This window comes from Muntiacus reevesi, chromosome 1 (assembly GCF_963930625.1).
Source record: "Muntiacus reevesi chromosome 1, mMunRee1.1, whole genome shotgun sequence".
Lineage (NCBI taxonomy): Eukaryota > Metazoa > Chordata > Mammalia > Artiodactyla > Cervidae > Muntiacus > Muntiacus reevesi.
In genome coordinates this window covers 146617248-146643050 of record NC_089249.1, presented here as the reverse complement: position 1 = coordinate 146643050, position 25803 = coordinate 146617248, and the positions used below count along the sequence as shown (strand labels likewise).

At 36.5% G+C, this 25803-nt stretch overlaps 1 protein-coding gene across 7 annotated transcripts in view; it reads right to left on the bottom strand.

Annotated features, from left to right (window-relative positions):
* The window catches only part of OMA1 (OMA1 zinc metallopeptidase), a 93930-nt gene that overhangs the window by 54568 nt on the left and 13559 nt on the right, over nucleotides 1–25803 (bottom strand). For 6 of the 7 annotated variants that reach the window (XM_065928898.1, XM_065928867.1, XM_065928889.1 and 3 more), the window contains exons 4-7: nucleotides 21333–21506; nucleotides 21115–21222; nucleotides 18352–18480; nucleotides 14785–14859 (exon numbers count right to left, since the gene is read on the bottom strand). In XM_065928898.1, coding sequence (XP_065784970.1) covers nucleotides 14785–14859; nucleotides 18352–18480; nucleotides 21115–21222; nucleotides 21333–21506 — 486 coding nt within the window. The remainder of the gene's footprint in view (nucleotides 1–14784; nucleotides 14860–18351; nucleotides 18481–21114; nucleotides 21223–21332; nucleotides 21507–25803) is intronic. The other variant, XM_065928896.1, reaches the window with a different exon arrangement.

The following is a 25803-nucleotide window of genomic DNA, read 5'->3' as shown; positions in this document are numbered from 1 at the left end:
TGTATGCTAAATCAGACAGTCAACATCTATGCCACATCATTTTTAACAAACACCATTAAAGCCATTTTTAAATACTCGGAAAGTGAAAAGAAAAAATAATCTGAAATTCAAGTAAGTTTTATTCAATGTTTAAAGCAACACCATTCCTTTTTTTCTTGTGGTAAAATACACATAACAAAACTGACCATCTTAACCACTTGTAAGTATACAGCTCAGCGGTACTGAATACATTCACACTGTTGTACAGTCATCTGTACCCATCACCAGACTCGTAACTCTTTTCATCTAGTGAAACCAAGACTCCGTACCTATTAAACAGTAACCCTCCATTCTTCCCTCCCCTCAGCCCCAGGCAACTACTATTACAATTCCTGTCTTTATGACTTTGACTACTCTTAAAATACCTCAAATAAATGGAATCACACAATATTTGTCTTTTTTACACCTGGCATTTCACTGGGCATAATGTCCTCGAGGTTCACCCATGTTATAGCATATTATAGAATTTTCTGCCTTTTTAAGGCTGGATGATATCTCATTGTATGTATGTACCACATTTTGTCTATCCATCCAACAGTCAGTGGGTACTTGGGTTGCTTCCACACTATTGGGAAAAATGTTGCTACAAACATGGGTGTACAAATATCTTTTCAAGACCAAGCTTTCAACCTTCCAGGGAACATACCCGTAAGTGAAGCTGCCGGATCATATGGTAATTTTAATTTTAAATTTTTTCAGAAACCAACATTTCATTTCCATGGTGTCTGGACCATTTTACATTTCCACCCAATTTCTTCATATCCTCGCCAATGCTCGTTACTTTATGCTATTTTGATAACAGCTTTGCTAATGAATGTGAGGTAGTATCTCATTGGAGTTTTAACTGGCATTTCCCTAATTATCAGTGGTGGTGAACATCTTTCCATGTGCATGCATGTGCATGCATGGACATTTGCATATCTCTTCTCTGGAGAAATGTCTATTCAAGTCTTTTGCCCATTTTTGAATCAGGTTTTTACTGTTGTTGAATTTTAGAAGTTCTCTATATATTCACATATTTATCCCTTATCAGATATATGATTTGCAAATATTTCCTCCCATTATGTGAGTTGTCTCTTTTTACTCTGGGGATAGGGCTTCCCTGGCGGCTCAGGTGGTAAAGACTCTGCTTGAAATGCAGGAGACCCAGGTTCAATCCCTGGGTGGGGAAGATCTCCTCAAGAGGGAAATGGCAACCCACTCCAGTATCCTGGCCTGGAAAACCCCACAGACAGAGGAGCCTGGCGGACTACAGTCCATAGGGTCACAAAGAGTTGGACACAACAGAGCAACTAACACTCTGTGAATGGTGTCTTTTGATAAAAAACTTTTTTTTAATTTTCATGAAGTTCAATTTGTCTACTTTTTCTCTTGTCAACTGTGCCTTTGGAGTCATATCTAAGAAATCATTACCAAAACCAATGTTGTAAAGGGTTTTGCCCTGTGCTTTTTTTCTAAGAGTTTTTGTTTTAGGTCTTCCACTTAGGTCCAAGTTAGTTTTTGTATACAGTGTTAATAAAGGTCCAGTTCCACTCTTTTGTGGAGAAATCTGCATGCAGGTCAAGAAGCAACAATTAGAACTGGACATGGAACAACGGACTGGTTCCAAATTTGGAAAGGAGTACAAAGCTGTATATTGTCACCCTGCTTATTTAACTTACAAGCAGAGTACATTATGCGACAGGCTGGACTTGATGAAGCACAAGCTGGAATCAAGATTGCAGGGAGAAATACCAATAACCTCAGATATGCAGATGACACCACCCTTATGGCAGAAAGTGAAGAGGAACTAAAGAGCTTCTTGATGAAAGTGAAAGAGGAGAGTGAAAAAGCTGGCTTAAAACTCCACATTCAGAAAAGTAAGATCATGGCATCTGAACCCATCACTTCATGGCAAACAGATGGGAAAACAATGGAAACAGTGACAGACTTTATTTTCTTAGGCTCCAAAATCACTGCAGATGGTAACTGCAGCCATGAAATTAAAAAGACGCTTTCTCCTTGGAATAAAAGCTATGACAAGACTAGACAGCATATTAAAAAGCAGAGACAATACTTTACCGGCAAAGGTCCATCTAATCAAAGCTATGGTTTTTCCAGTAGTCATGTATGGATGTGAGAGTTGGACTATAAAGAGAGCTGGGTGACAAAGAATTGATGCTTTTGAACTGTGGTGTTGGAGAAGACTCTTGAGAGTCCCTTGGACTGCAAGGAGATCCAACCAGTCCATCCTAAAGGAAATCAGTCCTGAATATTCACTGGAAGGACTGATGCTGAAGCTGAAACTCCAATACTTTGGCCACCTGATGCAAAGAGCTAAGTCACTGGAAAAGCCCCTGATGCTGGGAAAGATTGAGGTCAGGTGGAGAAGGGGAGGATGAGACGGTTGGATAGCATCACTGACTCATGGGTTTGGGTAGACTCCGGAGTTGGTGATGGATAGGGAGGCCTGGCGTGCTGCAGTCCACGGGGTCGCAAAGAGTCGGACACAATTGAGCAACTGAACTGAACTGAGCTTTTTGGTGGGAGTCTTTAAGATTTTCTACACACATGATCTTATCATCTGCAAACAGATAATTTTACTTCTTTTCTAATTTGGATGCTTTTTATTTCTTTTTCTTGCTCTGGCTAAAAGTTCCACTACTATGTTGAATGGAAGTGAAAGTGGGCATCCTTGTCTTGTTCTTGATCTTAAAGGAAGTTTTCAGTCTTTGCTGCTGAGTGTTTTTCATGTATGGTTTTCATTGCAGTGATACAGTTTTCTTTTTGTCTCTATTTTGTTGCCTGTTCCTTATCATGAAAGGGTGCTGAATTTTGTCAAATGTTTTTTCTGTATCAATTAAGGTAATCACACAGCTTTTTTCCTTCATTTTGTTGATAATAGCATACCATTGATTACTTTTTGTATGTTGACCCATTCTTGCATTCCAGGGATAAATCTAATTTGGCCACAGTGTATAATCCTTTTAACAGACTTCTGAATTCTATTTGCTAGTATTATTTTGAAAATCTTCGCACCAATGTTCGTAAGGGATATTCTTTTCTTGTAGTTTGTCTTTGTCTGGCTTTGATATTAGGATTATACTGGTTTCACAGATAAGGAAGTGTTCCCTCCTCTTCAGTCTTATGAGGAAATTTGAGAAGTATTAATATTAATTCTTCTTTAAATGTCTGGCAGAATTCATCAGTGATGCTATCAGATCTAAGACTTCACTCTGTTGGAAGATTCTAATCGTTGACTCAATCTAATTACTAGTTATGTGTACTAAGTCACTTCAGTCATGTCCAACTATTTGCAACTCCAAGGACTGTAACCCACAAGACCCTCTGTCTATGTGATTTTCTGGGCAAGAATACTGGAGTAGGTTGCTGTGCCCTCCTCCAGGGGATCTTCCCAATTCAGAGATCAAACTTGTGTCTCTTACATCTCCTGCAATGGCAGGCAGGTTCTTTACCACTAGCACCAGTAGTTATAGGTCTATTCAGATTTTCTGTTTCTACATGATTTAGTCTTGGTAGGTTTCGTGTTTCTAGGAATTTGTCCATTTCATCTAGGCTATCCAATCTGGGGCAAACAACTGTTAACAGCACACTATTATAATCTTTTTATTTCTACAAAATCATTAAGTGTCCCCAACTTCATTTCTGATTTTAGTAATCTGAGTCATCTTTATATTTTTATTAGTCCAGCTAGTTCATGATTCATCAATTTTGTTTATCTTTTCAGAGAACAAAAATTTTGGTTTTGTTGATTTTTCCGTTGTTTTTCTATTCTCTATTTAATATATCCCCACTCTAATCTTTTTAAAATTTCCTTCTACTAGCTCTGAGTTAAGTCTTCTTTTTCTAGCTAAGTTGTAAAGTTAGGTTGTAACTTTGGGAGAGCTAACACTGGGTACATTGTTTTCATTCATCTCTATTATTTATTAATTTCCCTTGTGATTTCTTCTTTAAATTCTTTGATTGTTTAAAAGTATACTGTTTAGTAGAGTATGCTACTAAACAACCAATGGATCACTGAAGAAATCACAGAGGAACTCAAAAAATATCTAGAGATGAGTAAAAATGAAAATACAATGAACCAAAACCTATGGGACACAGCAAAAGCAGTTCTAACAGGGCTGTTTATAGTGATACACTTAACTCAGGAAACAAGAAAACTCTCAAATAAACAACTCTGACTTACACATAAAGAAACCAGAGAAAGGGGAATAAAACCCCAAGCCCAAAGTTAGTAGAAGGAAAGAAACAGCGACAAAACAAAAAACAATGGAAAAAAAAATCAATGAAACTAAGAGCTGGTTCTTTGAAAAAATAAAACTGATAAACCTTTAGCCAGACTCAACCAAGAAAAAAGGGGGGGGGGGGGCTCAAATCAATAAAATTAGAAATGAAAAAGGGGAGGCTACAACCAATACCACAGAAATACAAATGATCATAAGAGACTACTACAAACAACTATATGCCAATAAAATGGACAACCTGGAAGAAATGAACAAATTCTTAGATTGAACCAAGAAGAAAAAGAAAATATATTACTAGTAATGAAATTAATAATTTAAAAACTCCCAACAGACAAAAGTCTAGAGGGCTTCACAGGTGAGATCTACCAAACGCATAGAGAAGAGTTAACACTTATACTTCTAAAACCATGCTCAAAAACTGAAGAGGAAGGAACACTTACTAACTCATTCTATAAGGCCAGCATCACCCTGACACCAAAAACTAGATGAAGATCTCACACATACACAAAAATTACAGGCCAATGTCACTGATGAACATGATGCAAAAATCCTCAACAGAATACTAGCAAACTTAATCCAACAATACATTAAAAAGATCATTTACCATGATCAAGTGGGATTTATCCCAGGGATGCAAGGATTTTTCAATATCCACAAATAAATCAATATGATACACCACATAAACAACAACAAAAATCCCAGGGTCCTGGGGCAGCAGGAGGTGAACCACACATGTAATGTTCCTACATTTCTAGGAGCTGCCCAAGGGACTAGCCACTGTCACACCTATCTAAGGGCACTGATAGACTCTAGAATACTTTAGATTCCTGGGGAGCTAAGACCAAAGACAGATTTTGACTAGCCTGAATGTTTGAGTGGTTACCTTAAGTCTCTGGCTGGGCTGATCAGCAAAGATCTCCTCCTGTGTGAGGCCAGTCTGTGAAGACTGGAAGAAGTGGTTGTTTTTTCCATTGTGAAGATACCAATACAGTAAGTCAAGAAAAATGAAGAAACAGGGAAATAAGTCCTGAAGGAACAAGCTAAATCTCCAGAAATCAACCCTAATGATACCAATGTGTGATTTACCTGATAGAGAACTCAAACCAGTCATCATAAAGCTGCTCATTCAGGTCAGAAGAAATGCATGAACTGCAGCCAAGAGACAGAAATTACTAGAGTACCAAACAGAAATCTTGGAACTGAAGAATACTATAAATAAATTGAAAATTTTCAGTAGAGGGATTCAACATCAGACTAGATCCAGAAAGGATCAGTGAACTCAAAGACAAGGCATTAGAGATCATCTTGTCAGAGAAGTAAACAAACAAACAAAAAATAGAGTGAAGAAAGCCTAAGGAATTTATGCAATATTACCCATCAACAGACCAATATATACATTATAGAAGTCCCAGAAGAAAAGAGAAAGAGAAATGGGGCAGAAGAAAAGTATCTCTAAATCTTGTTCTATTTCTCTTAGACTCTCCACCCAAACTCCTGCCAGATATCATGTTCTCTAAGAGGTAAATTCTGACACTAGCAGTTGTGAATTTTTCTTTGGAATGGCAGTAACACCCTACACTTGTCCGAGTCATTCTGGCATTCTCCCTGTATTCAACATAGACATGTGGTAGATAAAACAGCCATCTGAGATAACTCTATAAAAGATTGTTGCAGAAGGGTAACTGGATTCCTAGATGTAGAAGAATACACTGAGATTATTTTAAAATTAAATTTAAAGGAACTGAAAACATATATAAAAATGGTCATTTTATGGACAATACGACAGATGTCCAAAACTGTTCCTAGCAGGTTAAAGTTTTGGGTTGACCAAAAAGTTTCTTTGAGTTATTCCATACCATCTTACAGAGCAAAAATTTTGGCCAACCCAATATTATCAAAAAGTTCCATTTCAGAAGTAGGAGGGGAAAACTTTACTATCTGTGAGCCCTTTGACAGGTTACTTGCTTTCTGCATCCCTCAGTTTCACCCATAAACATGAGAGAATAATTGTACTTCACAGGGTTGCTATGAAGTTTAAAAGAGGTAGCATATTTAAAAACACTCAGAACATGCACAATACATAAAGAAATGTGAACTATTATCACTGTTGTCAAAAATCATCATCATTGTTACCATCACTACCAATATCATCATCATCTATCAGGATGTCTCAAGTTTATTTCGGTCTCTTACAGGTTCCTTTTCCCAATATCGTACCATTTGTTAAAGCTCACCTTATAATCCACTTTTTGTTTAAACAACATTTTCCAGTCAATAATTAAAAACTGCTCTTTTCCAACTAAATGTGACATAGTCCTGGGATGGTTATTGCTATTCTCAATATTTGCCAATCCCTCTCACTTAAAAAGGAAAAAAAAAAAAATGACTTATCAGAACCAATTTTATGTACCCTAATAAAGAGGAAAAATGAGAACTTCCATTATTTTATAATTCATTTTAAAGTTTTCTGCATTTTTCATTGCCAACCTGTCAGTTCTACATAATTTTAATAAATTTTCATGCATTTATTTTTTATCTATCCTAAAAAGTTTTATCATAAGATTAAAAAACTTGTGCTGAAATCATAGCAACTAAAAAAAATTAAATGAAATCACAACAGCTTGTCTCATTTCTCTAAGTGAAACCATCAGGTTCAAAATAAGATGTAATCTATAATACATGCATTATGGGAGCTTACTTCATGGCATACCTAGTAAATGAGATGTTCTCATTTATTATTTTTTCTTTCTTAAATAAATCCCTAAAAATGTAAGACTTTAACACAAATAGGACACAAAGATAGTCAGTTTGCTATGTAAAAGGCTCAGATTACCAACTTGGGAAACTGAGACCTGAATTCCAGCCTCGGCTCTTGCTGTAATACTAACTGCGTGCTAAGTCGCTTCAGTTGTGTCCAACTCTACGACCCTATGGACTGCAGCCCACAAGGCTCCTCCGTCCATGGGATTCTCCAGCAAGAATGGAGTGGGTTGCCATGCCCTTCTCCAGGGGAACTTCCCGACCCAGGGATTGAACCTGCATCTGCGTCATCTCTTGCACTGACAGACGGGTTCTTCACCACTAGTGCCACCTGGGAAGCCCGTGACAAGGCAACCCACTCCATTATTCTTGCCTGAAGAACTCCATGGATAGAGGAGCCTGATGTGCTACAGTCCACGGGATCGCAGAGCTGGACACAACCGAAACGACTTAGCATGCACGCACACACGTATGTTACTGGACAAATCACTGCACCTCTTTGGGCCCTAATTTTCTAATCTGTAAAAGGAGAAGATGGATCAGATTATCTCATTTTCCTTCCTGCTTCAAAAATCTGGGATTCTATAACCTATCATTTTACAGAAAGTTCAGATTTTTTAATTTTCTCATTCCTGCTATGAAAGGAGATTTTGCTTATTACCTATTGATATTTTCCCCCCACTAGATGGCGCTATCTGCACAGTTATTCAGGTCACTTGAAGAAATCAGCCAACTGTTTCTTAAGAGGGGCACTTTCAAGATTTGGGGGCTGGACAATACCTCACTCTGGAGAGCTCTCACTACAGGGTATTTAAGATCCTTGCCCACTGCACGCCCATTGAACACCAGCAATCCTACCTCCACAGTTAGTATGACAAAAATAATAAGAGGCTGTCCCCAGCTTAGAACAAAGAAAACTAGTTTTCTTTCTCATATTTAAGAAACAGATACTCAAAAAATATATGGACATGACACAGCTTTTTATGAAATCAAATAAACAAAAGTCATTTCTTTAAATGACTGTAAAGTGTCAAATTCTTTTTACAGGGACAAATGAATAAACACACACAACAAAATCACGGGATATCTTTTTCTCAGCTAATAACTGGACAGTTAGCTGTTACTCTGTGCTTAGGACACCTTAGTTCTACCAGTTTTTACAACTGGTAATGGTTATTTATGTAATGATAATTTAAAATTTTTTAATTTTTATAAAAATTAAATGCAAAATTAAAACTACAAGAATGCAAATATAAAAAAAAACTCACTCACAGCCAATAGCAGAGCAGACACAGAGTGTCTCTAGAGGAGAGAAGCTGCTTACCATGAAAGAGGCATCTTGAGTAACTTGATTCTAATGGATTTTCCATATTTCTATTTAGCTCTGGGCCTTAAAAGCTCATAAATCCAATGGGACAGCACATGACCAATAGATCCATGTCTCAGGAACAGTTCCCATTAACCAAGCTCACTAGACTGATGTAAAATCAGAATGCCAACTTATTAGCTGACAGCAGTAACTATAACTACCTGAACTACAAGGGCACAGGGCGTTTGTGTCCTCAACTCAGCATGTTCTCTCCCTAGCAGTCAAGGTATTCCAGGCAAAGGAAGCCAGACTATAATCAGAAGGTTGCCTGATAAGGAAAGAATCGGGAATAAGAGAATTATGTGATCTGACTATTAAGTGGCAGGAAGTCATGGAGTCTGATGCATCAGTGTCCAAAAAGAGGACATGCGCCACAAATAAGAGTCAAGTTCCAGATATTCAAATTGACCATCGAGGTTCAGTTGCTCAGTCATATCTCACTCTTTGCGACCCCATGGACTGCAGCACGCCAGGCCTCCCTATCCATCAACAACTCCCGGAGTTTACTCAAACTCAAGTTCATTGAGTCAGTGATGCTATCCAACCATCTCATTCTGTTATCCCCTTCTCCTCCTGCCTTCAATTTTTCCCAGGATCAGGGTCTTTTCCAATGAGTCAGTTCTTCACATTAGATGGCCAAAGTATTGGGAGTTTCAGCTTCACCATCAGTCCTTCCAATGAATATTCAGGACTGATTTCCTTTAGGATGAACTGGTTGGATCTCCTTGCTGTCCAAGGGATGCTCAAGGGTCTTCTTCAACACCACAGTTCAAAGGCATCAATTCTTTGGAGCTCAGCTTTCTTTTTTTTTTTTTTTTTTGGAGCTCAGCTTTCTTTATAGTCCAACTCTCACATCCATACATGACTACTGAAAAAACCATAGCCTTGACTAGAGGGACCTTTGTTGGCAAAGTTATGTCTCTGCTTTTTAATATGTTATCTAGATTGGTCGTAACTTTTCTTCCAAGGAGCAAGTGCCTTTTAATTTCATGGCTGCAATCACCATCTGCAGTGAGTTTGGAGCCCAGAAAAATAGTCAGCCACTGTTTCCACTGTTTCTCCATCTATTTGCCATGAAGTGATGGGACAGGATGCCATGATCTTAGTTTTCTGAATGTTGAGCTTTAAGCCAACTTTCACTCTCATGAAGAGGCTCTTTACTTCTTTTTTGATTTCTGCCATAAGGGTGGTGTCATCTGCATATCTGAGGTTATTGATATTTCTCCCGGCAATCTTGATTCCAACTTGTGCTTCATCCAGTCTAGCATTTCTCATGATGTACTCTGCATATAAGTTAAATAACCACAGTGACAATATACAGCCTTGATGAACTCCTTTCCCAATTTAGAACCAGTCTGTTGTTCCAGCTCTAGTTCTAACTGTTGCTTCTTGACCTGTATAGGATTTCTCAGGAGGCAGGTCAGCTGGTCTGGTATTCCCATCTCTTTCAGAATTTTCCACAGTTTGTTGTGATCCACACAGTCAAAGGTTTAGGCATAGTCAATAAGCAGAAGTAAATGTTTTTCTGGAACTCCCTTGCTTTTTTGATGATCCAACGGATGTTGGCAATTTGATATCTGGTTCCTCCGCCTTTTCTAAATCCAGTTTGAACATCTGTAAGTTCACAGTTCACATACTGTTGGAAGCCTGGCTTGGAGAACTGTTAGCATTACTTTGCTAGCATGTGAGATGAGTGCAATTGTGCGGTAGTTTGAGCATTCTTTGGTACTGTCTTTCTTTGGAATTAGAATGAAATCTGACCTTTTCCAGTTCTGTGGCCATTGCTGAGTTTGCCAAATTTGCTGGCATATTGAGTGCAGCACTTTCACAGCATCATCTTTTAGGATTTGAAATAGCTCAACTGGAATTCCATCACCTTCACTAGCTCTGTTTATAGTGACGCTTACTAAGCCCCACTTGACTTCACATTCCAGGATGTCTGGCTCCAGGTGAGTGATCACACCATCATGATTATCTGTGTCATGATGATTTTTTTGCATATATCTTCTGTGTATTCTTGTCACCTCTTCTTAATATCTTCTGCTTCTGTTAGGTCCCTACCATTTCTGTCCTTTATCGAACCCATCTTTGCATGAAATGTTCCCTTGGTATCTCTAATTTTCTTGAAGAGATCTCTAGTCTTTCCCATTCCATTGTTTTCCTCTATTTCTTTCCATTGATTGCTGAGGAAGGCTTTCTTATCTCTGCTTGCTATTCTTTGGAACTCTGCATTCAAATGGGAGTATCTTTCCATTTCTCCTTTGCCTTTCGCTTCTCTTCTTTTCACAGCTATTTGTAAGACCTCCTCAGACAGCCATTTTGCCTCTTTGCATTTCTTTTTCTTGGGGATGGTCTTGATCACTGCCTCCTATACAATATCACGAACCTCCATCCATAGTTCTTCAGGCACTCTATGTCTATCAGATCTAACCCCTTGAATCTATTTGTCACTTTCACTGCATTATGGTAAGGGATTTGATTAGGTCATACCTTAATAGTCTAGTGGTTTTCCCTACTTCTTCAATTTAAGTCTGAATTTGGCAATAAAGAGTTCATGATCTGAGCCACAGTCAGCTCATGATCTTGTTTTTGCTGACTGTATAGAGCTTCTGCACCTTTGGCTACAAAGAATATGATCAATCTGATCATGTAAAATGCTAAACAAAGTATAAAAATATAATAAATATTAAATGGCAGATAATGGTGTTACTATCTCTAAAGGTGACACAGAATAAAGTGGTAGTATAAACACAATTGAGGTTTTCATACTTATTTCTACCTTTGGCAGGAAAAGAAATACTTGTATTCAGACATGGCATTTTTATGTCCTAAGTGCTCCATAATAAAAATATTACTTTATCACTATGGATTCATGACTTAACATCTGCTGCAATACTGTTTTCTCCTTTGAACTAAATAAACCATAATATCACAACTGGTAAAAGGTCACTAGTCCACAACACAAAGAAAATGAAATCATAGTTTTATCTACCCAGATATACTCTTTGAAATATATATACATATGAACTGCATATCATAAATAATCAAAGGAATATCAATATTTCTTTAATAACTTCTCTAGTTTAATTTCTCTTTTTTTAAAAAATAAAACAGGAAATTTAACTTACCAAGTGACCTGAGAACACAAAACTGACATTTGATTACTCAAAGTAGTAATTTCCAAATCTGCCTGAATATCAGAATCACTTGCAGCTCCTAAACACACTCAGACTCAGATCTTGGTTACCTAGCTACTGATTCTGAATTTCCAAGGGGGGGAGCCTAGAATATGTATTTTTAAAATCTGCTCATCAAAACATAACAGGCAATCCGCAAAAAAAGAAATCATTTTAAAAGAGCCAATGAAAATAAAACATTATGCTCAGCTTTACTGCTAAGCAAGAAAATTCAAGTTTTATAAGCAATGAGATCTCATTTTTTGTCCAAATTAACAAAAAAGGGATTAAAAACAGTGCTGTTGAGGGGAGTTTAAAAAGGCGTTCTGATTTATCACTGGTAAGACTTGCTAGTAACATTCTGAAATAATTGAGAGTATCTCTTAAAGTAAAAATTGAAATGCCAGCAACCCCAACCTATAAAAGCTGGAAGAACAGAAGGATATGTGTATAAGGTTGCCAGTTTCAGAATTATTGCAATAAACACAGTAACAACAACAATAGCAACAACTAGAAGTACCTCCAGAAGTTCATCAATAAATAAGCATATAGCTAAATGAGTTATCCAAATTACAGACTATTAGACAGCTATTTAAAAGACTGCATTAGGGACTTCGTCTCCTAACAGTGATGGAGTCAAGTAGCTTATTATAGCAGACCAATGTTTCCATCAAAACTAATTAGAAAATTTGGATAAAACATAAATAATACTTGTCCAAAAGTACTGGAGAGTTACCAAGTCAACCAAGACTAGAAAAGCCAAAACCCCAGAAAGAAGGAAAGCTCACTGTGGGGACTCTGATCCTCTATTTCACAACTCCAACCAGCAAATCTTATTAAATTTTAAGCAGTGACGAGCAAGAGACTAAGAATATATGCAGAAATCAAAAGAAATCCAAGCAGAAGGAGGTGACTGAGAAGAGCCTTTGACTGTCTATCGGGACTAGAGAGTCAAAACTTAGAAATCAGACATTTCTCCAAAGAAGACATAGAGATGGCCAAGAAGCACATAAAAAGATGTTTGACATTGCTATTAGAGAAATGAAAATCAAAACTACTATGAGGCATTATCTCACACCAATCATAACAGCCAATATCAAAAAAACTACAAACAATAAATGCTGGAGACGGTGAGGAGAAAAGGGAACCATACTGCACTGTTGTGGGAATGCAGACTGATACAGTCTTTGTGGAGAACAGTATGGAGATCCCTAACAGGTTACGCGTAAAACCACCATGGTGGTTTAGTCGCGAAGTCATGTCCTACTCTTGCGACCCCATGGACTGCGGCCTGCCAAGCTCCTCTGTCCACAGGATTTCCCAGGCAAGAATCCTGGAGTGGGTTGCCATTCTCTTCTCCAGCAACCCCACTACTAGGCATGTTGTTGTTGTTAGTTGCTAAGTCGTGTCCAACTCTTTGTGACCCCATGGACTGCAGCATGCCCGGCTCCTCTGTCATCCACTATCTCCCAGAGTTTGCTCAAATTTATATCCATTGAATCAGTAATGCTTTCTAACCTTATCCCTTGCTGCCCCCTTCTCCTGCCTTCAATCTTTCCCAGCATCAGTATCTTTTACAATGAGTTGGCTCTTCACATCAGGTGGCCAAAGTATTGGAGCTTCAGCTTGAACATCAAGATATTAGATCTCAAAATTTATTATACCGTTATAATGACAAGGTGGTATTGGCTCAAAGATTAAAAAATAGACCACTGGAATACAACAGGGAGTCCAGAAACAGCCTTACATATAGCCTCCCACATTCATGACAGAGAAATTGAAGTTTAGTGGAGAAAAGAAAATCTTCAAAAATCAGTGCTGAATCTATTAGATATCCACATGGGGAAAAAATTATCTTGACCTCTTCCTTATATTTAACAAAACAAGAAAACTTCTTGGAAATAAAACAGGAACAATCTATTGAAATAAGCAAAGATTTCTGAACCAGAATACAGACGGCACTTACCTAGAGGGAAAATTTCACAGACCATAGTACATTAAAATTGGGAAATTCTTGATAGAGTCAATCTGTGACCCACTATTTGGGAATCTCTTAATCTATGAGGTCTGAAAATTCATTTAATCATGCTTATGCAACATTCAAAGAACATTGCTTTTTTGGATTTACTGAATTTTTTGAACTTTGAATTTTTATCTCGATTTATGAAATCAAATACTCATAATGAGAAATTTCGGGTAAGAGTGATTTTCAATAGTTAGGATTTCTGATAACTACTGAAAACTCAACAAAGAATCAAATACAATTTGAATTTAACATGTGAAGTGGCACTGTTTTCACCAATTTTTAAAAATGCAGTTTTACTTCTAATGTTAAATCCTACTAATACACAGTTATCACAGGTGATAAAAACAGTAGCCAGGTATGAAGTAGCTTCAAATCAATCCAGTATAAACCAGAATAAGAGCCCAGAGCTGCTCTCTGTGGCTAGCAAAAATAAGTCATCTGCCATAACAAAAATTATAACCTGAAAGATACAAAGTAATAAGACTGTTCTTCTATTATTTATTTAAATAGTAAAAATTCAGTTTGTTCAGCTGAGATTGTAGCTATAATAAGATAAACCCTTTTCCAAGTGGGTAAAAACAGTTACACATCATCTTATTCAGAAAGTCTCCTTAGATCAGCAAAACAAGGGGAAAGAGTCAAATAAAGATAGCAATAGCTTCCAGAGGGGACAGACTTAAAAAGATACTAATGAAAGGCTTCCCTGGAGGCTCAGTGGTAAAGAATCCACCTGCTAGTGCAGGAAACATGGGTTTGATCCCTGGTCCAGGAAGAAGACACTCCCCACCCCAAGCTACAGAGCGACTAAGCCTGCACACCACAACCTCTGAGCCTGTGCTCTTGAGACCAGGAGCCACAACTACTGAGTCCACGTGTGGCAATTTACTGAAGCCCGTGTGCCCCAGAGCCCGTGTTCCACAAGAGAAACCACTGCACCACAACTACAGAGGGGCCCCCAGTCGCCACAACTAGAGAAAAGCCCATGCAGCAAAAAAGATCCAGAACAGCCAAAAATAAATAAATAAAATTATTTTTTAAAAAGGTACTAGTGAAAAATTATATACAGTCAAACTCTCATTCTACGCCCATGCCAAACTTCATTAAGACAACATACAATTATATTTTGCTATATGAAGGAGATAGTGTATTTTCAACTTCTAAACTTTTTACCTTGGCAGCAAGCTGTAGTCCAATTTTGTCAGCTTCAGCCTCCAGCGTTCTACTATATGGTCTATCAAACAAAAACTAAGAAATAAGAAAGAAAAGTCCCATTAAGGATATTTATTTCATTTAAAAAAAAAAGCAGCAACAAAATGATATTTTTAAAATAAATTTCATGGATTATCTAGGATATAGTTCTTATGCTATGATTAACATTTAAAGCACCCGATGGTATAAAACAATGCAGCCTTTATTTCCCCCATCAGAGATTAATATTTTAAAAACAAGGAACGAATAGGAAAAAACCATGCCTACAAATTTTTGGAGAGTCCACAGGATCATACAGAGTCCTTTTATTTTTTCTGATTATAATCTCCACTTACTATGTAGAGGATTCCCTGAGAAAGTTTATTGATATAGGTTTTTTTTATTAAGGCCAAGAAACATTCTGATCTTTCAGTCTTAAAAGAAAATTGAAAAACTGCAGCTATCTAGTAGCCAGTGACACTACTAGGAGATTTATTTCAGTTAGAAAATTAACCAAATAGCACAATGTTCTTTCTATGATGTATTATCTTAATTTCTTCTTTGCTTTCTAAGTATTGATTAGTTAGGAAAATGAACTCTTCTTCCAACTTCAATTAAAAAACACAAATAGATATTGTAATTTTAATTTCCCTAATTACTTGTATTTATGTGAATGCTTTCCAGTTAAATACTAATTTTCAGTAAGTACTAAAACTTTGTAGAAGATGGATCGATAGGCAGGACTTTTTGAGAAAAGAACTATTAATTGGGGAAGCAATTAATTACCTGTCAGTGATGGCTTGAAATAACTAAATCAATCTAGTCCACAGTACATGACCATTAGATGTGACTTGCTTCCTTCTCAATCATGTCTGTTTTAGATTGCTTCACTCGCCACAAGCAGTCTACAGGTGTCCCCACAAATTGACTGGCATTAATAGTATAACTAGTATAAACTGGTGAAAAACACTGGCTTTAAAAGGAGAGAAACATGTTCAAGCCTGAGTGCTTATTAACTATTACCTCTGGGCTGTATTTTTCCACCCTTATAAGCCCAATAGCATTATATGTAAAATAAAGCATTGATTTCATATAGTGGCAAAGTATAGCAGTATTTCATATAGTACCAAACTCCTAGAGTTGCAGAGAGGGTTAAAATGAGCAAGTAATAACTCCTATTTGTTGAGTCCTTACCTTATACCAGGTACTGTGCTAAATGCTTTCAACCAGTGGTTATCAAGAGGACGTGATTTTTATCCCTCGGGGACATTTGGAAATGTCTGGTGGTATTTTTGACTGTCAGAGCTGCAGCTGGGGGTGGGGAGAAGTGGGGAGAGCTACTGGCATCTAAATGTGTGGGGGCTACTAAACTTTGTGCAATGCAGAGGACAATTCCCCACAACAAAGAATTATCTTGTCAATTCTTTGTCAATTCAAAATGTGAATAGTGCTTATATTGAGAAATGCTGCTTTAAATGTTATCATTAAGCCTACAATAATGCTGTGAGTTGGCCTCTACTACTATCTGAACTTACAGGTAAAGAAATGGAGACCTGTAACAAGTGCAGCAATCTGCTGAAGCTCTATAGAATTTAAATCTAAGAGAGATTAAATCCAAACACAGATCCATCTGATCAGAGCCTGTATTCTTAGCCCCTGTACAAAATTAATTTACAGTATTTATCATGGTGCCGACCATATAGTATGTATTCAATAAATGTTAGCTACTGTAATTATTACTAATAGCTCTCAAAACCCTAACGGGCAGCACTCTATGAGGGCTGCTACACTATACCCAAATTACCCAAATTACTATACCCAAGTTACCCAAATGGTTAACTGAGAGACCCTCCTTCTTCCTCCCTCTCTTCCTTTCTCTGAAAAAAGAATGTCAGCATTTCCCCCTCAATAACTTCACTATCAGAATCACCTCGGCCCTCCAATCACCATGAGCAAGACTTCTAAAAAAAGAAGCATTTCCTCACCACCAAAATTATTGGGAGGGGGGCCTTGATTGAGAGAAAAAAAATAGAGGGAAAAAAAAAGTTCAAACAGAAGTAATCCTTACTTGAGTTTCAGTGTAATTATTAAAGAATTATACTCAAGCAACAGGATCATCAAGCATTTCAACAGAGAAACAGCTTCCAGTTATCTTCCTTATGACTTAATCTTCTGATTCTATCTACTGATAAAATGGTGGAAAACCTGCATTACCTTCTTTGACTTCTCAGCACATGAATGATAAAAATAAAATTCAAAATATGAGATTCTGTCACTTAAGCAATAACCATTTTTTCTTTTTCCCTTTAAGAACTTTTATTTCAATAAAACTGAAACCAAATGATTCGGTAACACTGAATAAAAGATTTAGTTATTCAATTTCCAAAGCAATTTGTCTCAAAGAATTTTACAGATTAGATTTAAACAGCACCCAGATGGCACTCTGATGGGTGCTCCACAAATCACTGAACATACACAAATAACAGATTGTTCCTAAATAACCAAAACTCCCAGGACAAGAGGAAATATTTGGTGAAAGATGTAAAATAAAATAATCACAGCTAACAAAGCAAATATTAAGATTGCAAGACCTCCTTTCCGTGGTGTTTTGAGAAAGATGGAGGACTCCATACATTTTATCAGATGACGATCATTATGCATAAAACAAAAGTTAACAAACACCTATTAAAACTGTCCTTTCAATAGTTACCAGGTAATACTAGCTTAGCTAGAGCGAGGCGGTGGGAGAAATTGGGCAGCTTCTGCCAACCCTGTGCCCATAAAATTTACAGGTTTTAAGAGCTCCCCAAGAGTGCTGCCGAACCTATTTGCAGGAAAGGAAGGAAGACACAGAAAAAGCACCTCTGGATACAGGTGGGGAAGGAAAGGGGGGGAAGAACTGAGAAAGTGGCGCTGACATATACGAACCGCCATGTGTAACACAGGGAACTGGTAGGAAGCTGCTACACAATACAAGGAGCCCAGCCTGGTGCTCTGGATGACCTAGGGCGGTCAGAGGGGAGGGGAGAGGGAGGCTCAAGGGACAGGATGTGTGTGTAATTACGGCTGATTCACGCGGCTGCACGGGAGGGGCAGGGACAACACTGCAAAGCAATTATGCTCCAAAAAAAAAGTTCCCCATCAAAATGTAAGTATTTGGGGAAAGGAAGTGTCATCCAGTGAGTACACCACTGTCACGACGAGAGACAAAAGGAACGTTTGAAACAGGAGGAAAGAAAGGGTTGTGACTGGGTTTCCTCTCTGTAGAAACAATAAATATGCCCCAAAAATCATGCTAGCCAAAAGTTGCCAAGCCCTTCCTACCCATCTATCTCCGTCATTTAAGAGAAGTAGTATTTTCTCATTTAAATGCCTATTATTAAGAGTATCCCCTAAAAATGAGAAAATCTAAGACACTAAAACATAGTACCCATGTTTCATGATAAGGATAAAATATAAAAAGATTTCTGATGTTTTTTTTCTTTACAGTAATATTAAAATATCCTCACCACAAGCCATTGCAATTTCAAGTTTTTGTCTCAGACTTACCTCCTGCAGTTTAGACTGTATCCACTGGCCCAAAAGTGCCAAACTATCTCGAGGACAAATGGCCCAAATCATCGTAAGAAAAATCAAACCTAGGAAATCCAATAAATGAACCAAGCTAGCCTTTTCTGCCTGAGAAAAATCAAAATAGTAAAAATTATACTTAATAAATTCAGACAGTACAGGCTTACATTTTCTAGTTCACTGTGTGTAACCACATTAAATAATTACATGTGTTTAAGTGAACTTCACCAAGTAAGACTGCAAGTTCTCCTTCTTCTGAGCTTTATCCTTCTGGTCTCTGGCTTACATATTATGTATTCATTTACTCATAGAGCTAATATCTGCTTGAACTACTGCCACTATTCAGAAATAATGACAGGTTCATGAAACTGAACCTGTCATTAAATGAAATTTCTGTTCATATGTACAGTCTTATATTAACAAGCATACTAATTTTGTAAAATATGTACAATTGTTTTCTATTTTATAGATAAACTAGGATGAAGGGAGGTTAAAAGAGTTGCCCAAATTCACACAGCTGCTTAGTAAAAAGAGCAAGGAATCAAACCCAGGAAGTTACAGTTTCTAATATTGTCACTAAATCTTCCTTAAAAACCAAATAAATGTGTTTATTATGCTTATACTTTTAGACAGAGACCAAACACTATTGAACACATGAAGAAGCTAAAACAAGAACAATTCAGGAAAATATCGGAAATTATTTTAAATAAAAATCTTTTGACTTCACAACCTAATATACGAAAAGTCAAGCAAGTTTGAAATTTTATCAGTCTGGTATTTCCCACTAGGAAATTGAGTTATATGGTTTTTTTGTGTTTACTTATAGCAGTAACCAAAAAAAAGTTCTAAAGTGGTTGTTTTGAATAGCAATATCTAAATATAAGTTTAATGCACTGGACTGTTCACCGCGCCCCACTATTGTTGATTAATAAATGTTACTGTCACGCTGACACTGACAATACAGGAAACATTACTTGAGTGTATGAAACATGGCTGACAACTAAAAATAATCACCTAGAATACTTCTTAATATAATCTGCCCTCACAAAGCAATTTTTGCTTCATTATAAGAACTGAGAGTCATGAAAAACAATTATGGAATTATTTTAGCACTAAAGAATACAACTCCAAGTGATGAAGTCATTATAGAAGAGAAAATCCTTGTAATTACTAAAGAATGTAATTGCTATTACATAATCTTAGAAAACTAATAAAAATTTAAAAATCCATATTTGTGGAATAACAAAAACAAGATAAAAGGCTAGAGCAAATAAAAATGGAGACTCCTGAAAAAGAGAAAACACAGTACAGACAATGGCTAAGACACCTAACAAAGAAATATTAATAACTATTTCCTATTTTTGAGCCTGATATTTGCTTTTTATGTCTCAACTAATTGTTGTTCTTGCAGAGACAGAGATGACAACATTATGCTGAATAACACATCAACCTAGATCCAGGAAAATTAATGTACTGAAATGAATACCTTTTAAAAGCTAAAAATGACCATAATTGATTTTGCAGTTATGAAACCATTTCTAGAAAGATATAATGCATTTCAACTGCTTAGATTGATTCTTGTATGTATCTGTTTAATGAAAAAAATTTTTTTTAATTTTCCTATAACTCAGAAGAAATAAAGGTGATAATTACTATTTGGACTCCAGAAGAGCACAACTTTGGCCTACCTCATCTTATTAATACTCTAAGGAAAAGACAGAATTTGAGATGACTTTTTGAAGGATTAATACCATTATCTTTTCCACTTGAAGTTAATATTACTTGCATTTCTGGTGCAGCATTTTACAGTCCTTTCACTATTTACCTTCGTGTTTTCAATTAGAAAATATACCTTTTTCTACTCATCAGAACAAATGAGCCATGCACGCTTTTAGTGCATCAAAATAAAAATATGAGTAAATAAATATATTATTTTTCTAGATTCATACCAAGTCAGACAGATCTGTATATTCACAAGAGCATTAATCAACCTAAATTGTATGATAAATCAACCTGAAAACAGCCAGGTAACTGTGGTAAAAGAAAGCAGTGCTGGACTTGGAAACAGAAAGGCTTGATTAAAGTTCAAATCCTGCCAGTCTGTCAGATTAGTATTTAATTAATAATTAGTATTAGTATTTAAGGTCTTTTTAAACATCAGTGCCCTTGTATATAACATAAACACCTACCTCATGAGGAAAGTGTTAAATTATTAATGAGAAGGTATATATTAAAAAGCTCAATAAACTGTAAAATGGCAAGGTATCATTATTACTACTCTGCACTCATTATATACAGCATATCATTCTACACATTTTCCAAGATGCTCTAAGTTATTCTCTGAGAATGAATAAAAAAAGCAAGAAAACTGATTTACCACTTGGATAGTAGTATCACTTTCCTACAGTTAATTTTCTGACTAGATTATGTTAATAATTATGGAAAGTTTAATATCTAATTTGAAATAATTAGAGGTTGAGAATAATTACAACTTACCAAAAAAGATAGGTGATAAAAACAGTATTTAAGAGAAACACTAATTATTCAGAATCAAATACTAAAGACCATAGAAATTCTCAAAATTAGCCAATCATACTTTTTCAGGCAACAGAATAAGTCAATTACTAAAAACTAAAATCCCATCAATTTAAAAAAACTGAAAAGATTCAGTTCTCTAAAAGATTTAACTTGCTAACTTCAAAGAAGCATTTCAATAACTGAACATTCATTTTAGATACTTACAGCATGCTCAAGTACTGCATGTGCTATTTCATGGCCCAGAAGGAAGGAAAGCTGATGAATATCAGTCACACTATTTAAAAGTCCAGTGAAGACGAACACTTGTCCATTCTGCACCATAATGAAAATAATGTAAGCAATGAGAACACCATTAAAAAAAAAAAAAGACATTAAATTTAACAATTAAAAGTTAGAAATTAGACTGGGCAATATTTACTTACTGGAAGTACAAAGGCATTTATATCTGGGGAATCAACCACATGAATAATCCAATTGATCTCAGAGATCCCTGGAACATCTTGATTGCATTCAATTAAATGATGAACCACTGCTTTAACAGCCACATATCGTGCATCTTTCTCAGTTAGCATATCATTTTTAAATTCTTCCATCCACTGAAAGATTAAAAAGTAGTCTCTAAGAGAGTGTTAGCTCTACAAAATGTTTATATTGCTTTTATTGTTGTTGTTTAGTCAGTAAGTTGTGTCTGACTCTTGGCGACCCCATGGATTGTTGTAGCCCACCAGGCTCCTCGTCCATAGGATTTTCCAGGCAAAAACACTGGAGCAGGTCGTCATTTCCTTCTCCAGGAGGTCTTTTCAACCCAGAGGTGGAACCCTCATCTCCTGCAATGGCAGGTGGATTCTTTACCACTGAGCCACCAGGGAAGACTTTATACTGCTTTAAGGAGTGATTTATATGGCACTATGCTGTTGAATACTTTAATTTTTAATTATGGAAAAATCTGCATATATTAAATACTCAATTTTTTCAAATTTGAATTATTATGCAAAGGCAAAAATTTGGCTTCTCACAAATGCAGTAAATTCTAATAACCTAAGATTTTTCCTATAAATTGGTTGAAATAAAATTTTCATTCATCTTCTCTATTAGCTTATAAACAAATAAAATACTTAAATATTATTTCGACTTTCCTAAATATTTTAGAAAACAAAACATTTCCCAAAAAACATAGAGATTTTATATAAGAAAGCAAAATACAAAAGAAATTACTGTATAGCAGAAACTAACAACACTGTAAAGCAACTACACTCCAATAAAAATTAATAAAAACTTTCATAACATACTGAATAGAAAAACACCCTATGCTTAATAAGAAAGCTAAACTTCTACCAGAAAAAGGACAACATTTCATTAATTTTAAAGTGTCTTATTCACACAGACTGAAAGGAAATTACTGAAACTGTAGAACTAATGAGCATATCATTTTCTTTTTACTGTGTTGATTAAGACTAGTCACCATACAAAGACATCTTTTTGGAAGCTATGTTCATGAGAGATTCTTTCAAGTATACTTTGAAAAATTTTGCTCTTCCAGTCGCTCTGTCATCTCTGACTCTGTGACCCCACAAACTGCAGCATACCAGGCTTCCCTGTCCTTCACAACCTCTCGGAGATTGCTCAAAATCATGTCCATTGAGTCGGTGCTACCAACCAACCATCTCATCCTCTGTAGTCCCCTTTTCCTCCTGCCTTCCATCTTTCCCAGCATCAGGTCTTTTCCAGGGAGTCAGCTCTTCACATCAGGTAACCAAAGTATTGGAGCTTCAGCTTCAGCATCAGTCCTTCCAATGAGGCAGACGCTTTAACCTCTGAGCCACCAGGGAAGCCCATTCAAATGAATACTCAGGATTGATTTCCTTTAGAAGTGACTGGTCTGCTCTCTTTGCAGTCCAAGGGAGTCTCAAGAGTCTTCTCCAACGCCACAGTTCAAAAGCATCAGTTCTTTGGCACTTAGCTTTCTTTATGGTCCAACTCTCACATTCATACACAGCTACTGGAAAATTCATAGCTTTGACTATATGGACCTTAGTCAGTGAAGTGATGTCTCTGCTTTTTAATATGCTGTCTAGGTTGGTCATAGCTTTTCTTCTAAGGAGCAGGTGTCTTTTAATTTCATGGCTGCAGTCACCATCTGCAGTGATTTTAGAGCCCAAGAAAATAAAGTCTGTCACTGTTTCCATTGTTTCCCCATCTATTTGCCATGAAGTGATGGGACCGGATGCCATGATCTTAGTTTTTTAAATGTTGAGTTTCAAGTCGGCTTTTTCACTCTATCACTTTCATCAAGAAACTCTTTAGTTCCTTTTTGCTTTCTGCCATAAGGGTGGTGTCATCTGCATATCTTAAGTTACTGATATTTCTCCCAGCAATCTGGATTTCAGCTTGTGTTTCATCTAGTCCAGAATTTCTCATGATGTACTCTGCATAGAAGTTAAATAAGCCAGGTGACAATATACAGCCTTGACAAACTCCTTTCCCAATTTGGAACGAGTCTGCTTTTCCATGTCTGGTTCTAACTGTTGCTTCTTGACCTGCATACAGATTTCTCAGGAGGCAGGTAAGGTGGTCTGGCATCCCCATCTCTTTCAGAATTCTCCACAGTTTGTTGTGATTCACAAACAGTCAAAGGCTTTAGAGTAGTCAAAGAAGATGTTTTTCTGGAACTCTCTTGCTTTTTCAATGATCCAACAGATGTTAGCAATTTGATCTCTGGTTCCTCTGCCTTTTCTAAATCCAGCTTAAACATCTGGAAGTTCTTGGTTCCCGTATTGCTGAAGCCTGCCTTGGAGAATTTTGAGCATTACTTCACTAACATGTGAAATTGTGCAATTGTCTGGTAGTTTGACCATCCTTTGGTATTGCCTTTCTTTTGGATTAGAATAAAAACTGACATTTTCCAGTCCTGTGTCCACTGCTGAGTTTTCCAAATTTACTCGCAAACTGAGTGCAGCACTTTCACAGCATCATCTATTAGGATTTGAAATAGCTCAACTGGAATTCCATCAGCTCCACTAGCTTTGTTCATAGTGATGCTTCCTAACACCCACTTGACCTCAGACTCCAGTATGTCTGGCTCTAGCTGACTGATCATACCATCGTGGTTATCTGAGCCATGAAGATCTTTTTTGTATAAGTTCTTCTGTGTATTCTTGCCACCTCTTCTTAATATCTTCTGCTTCTGTTAGGTCCATACCATTTTTGTCCTTTATTGTGCCCATCTTTGCATGAAATGTTCCCTTGGTATCTTTAATTTTCTTGAAGTGATCGCTAGTCTTTTCCATTCTGTTGTTTTCCTCTATTTCTCTGCACTGATCACTGAGGAAGGCTTTCTTATCTCTCATTGCTATTCTTTGGAACTCTGCACTCAGATGGTATATCTTTCCCTTTCTCCCTTGTCTTTCACTTTTCTTCTTTCCTCAGCTATTTGCAGTGTTCCTCAGACAGCCATTTGAAAATTAAGGATGTTCTAAAACTACTAAATTTCCATAAAATGTGTAATTTCTTGCATATACGAATTAAGACATCTGTAACCTTGATAATGCATTAAAAATATGATTTTACAGAATATGAATTTTAAAATTTTTATATAGTATTTTCTAAAAGCACAAGTCACCAGTGTAAACTGTCTAAAAGAACACTACTGAAGTAGATACAACAAGATTATATGTAATTATGGTACTTTATAATAATCCCATAAGAACATGTGCTTGAATTTTCATATCAAGCAGGTATTACATGCATAGGCTAAAAATAAGGAAAAAATATATGTACATGTATGTAATTTTTTTTTAACTTAGTGATATAAATGGTAGAACATACACTAATTTAACATTAGGCCTTTCTCAATCTTAACAAAACACTTTTCTCAAACTTGCTTATGATTAGAATATTCTAAGAAACATCTCAAGTCTCTGTATAACCTGTATAGAAGAGATTGGTCTTATCTTTATTAAGAACAATTGAACAATCTTTTTAGTGAAAAATCTATTTCTTTTTTACGTTAACTTTCCACTGACAAACTCAGAAGTTCAGTATTATAAAAATACAGAAATATTATTGATATATAAGAATCTAACCACAGAAAAGCTGTCAAGTGAGGCTATAAATTCAACAAATATTAATTTAGCATATATAGCACACATTGGAGATATTGTGGGTTCAGTTTCAGTTCTCAGTATCTTTACTGAGATATTCACCACAAAGTGACTCTCAATAAAGCGAGTCACAAGAATTTTTGGTTTCCCAGTGTTTCTTCTGTGCAATAGCATTATGTCTTAAAAAAACAATGTACACACCTTAAAGAACACTTTATAGCTTAAAAAAAATGCTAAGCATCATCTAGGCCTTGAGAGACTCATAATCTCTTTTGCCTAACAAATAATAATGAAAAGACTCAAAATATTGCATCAGTGAAAAGTGACACAAATAGGAAGTGAGCAAATGCTGCTGGAAAAATGGAGCCGACAGACTTGCTTGACACAAGGTTGCCATAAACCTCCAAAGTTTAAAAAGTCAGTATCTGCAAAGTGTAATAAAGCAAATAACAATCAAATGAAGTTTGTATACCATCTGTGTGCTAAGCATGAGGGACAGAAAGATGATCTGCCCTCAAGGAACTCACTAGGGGTGTAAGATGCTTACTTGAGTTACTATACTTTCCAAGGAGTTAAGGCTTCTGAAATCCAACTTTATTTTGTATTCAAAGAATATAACTTACAAAAATTATTTTAAAGAACATAATAAACTGTGGCAACCTGATGGCCCAGTGGTTGAGAGTCTGTCTGCCAATGCAGGGGGCATGGGTCTGATCCCTGGTCTGGAAAGATTCCACACGCTACAAGGCAACTAAGCCATGGCCACAACTACTGAAGCCTGTGCTCTAGAGTC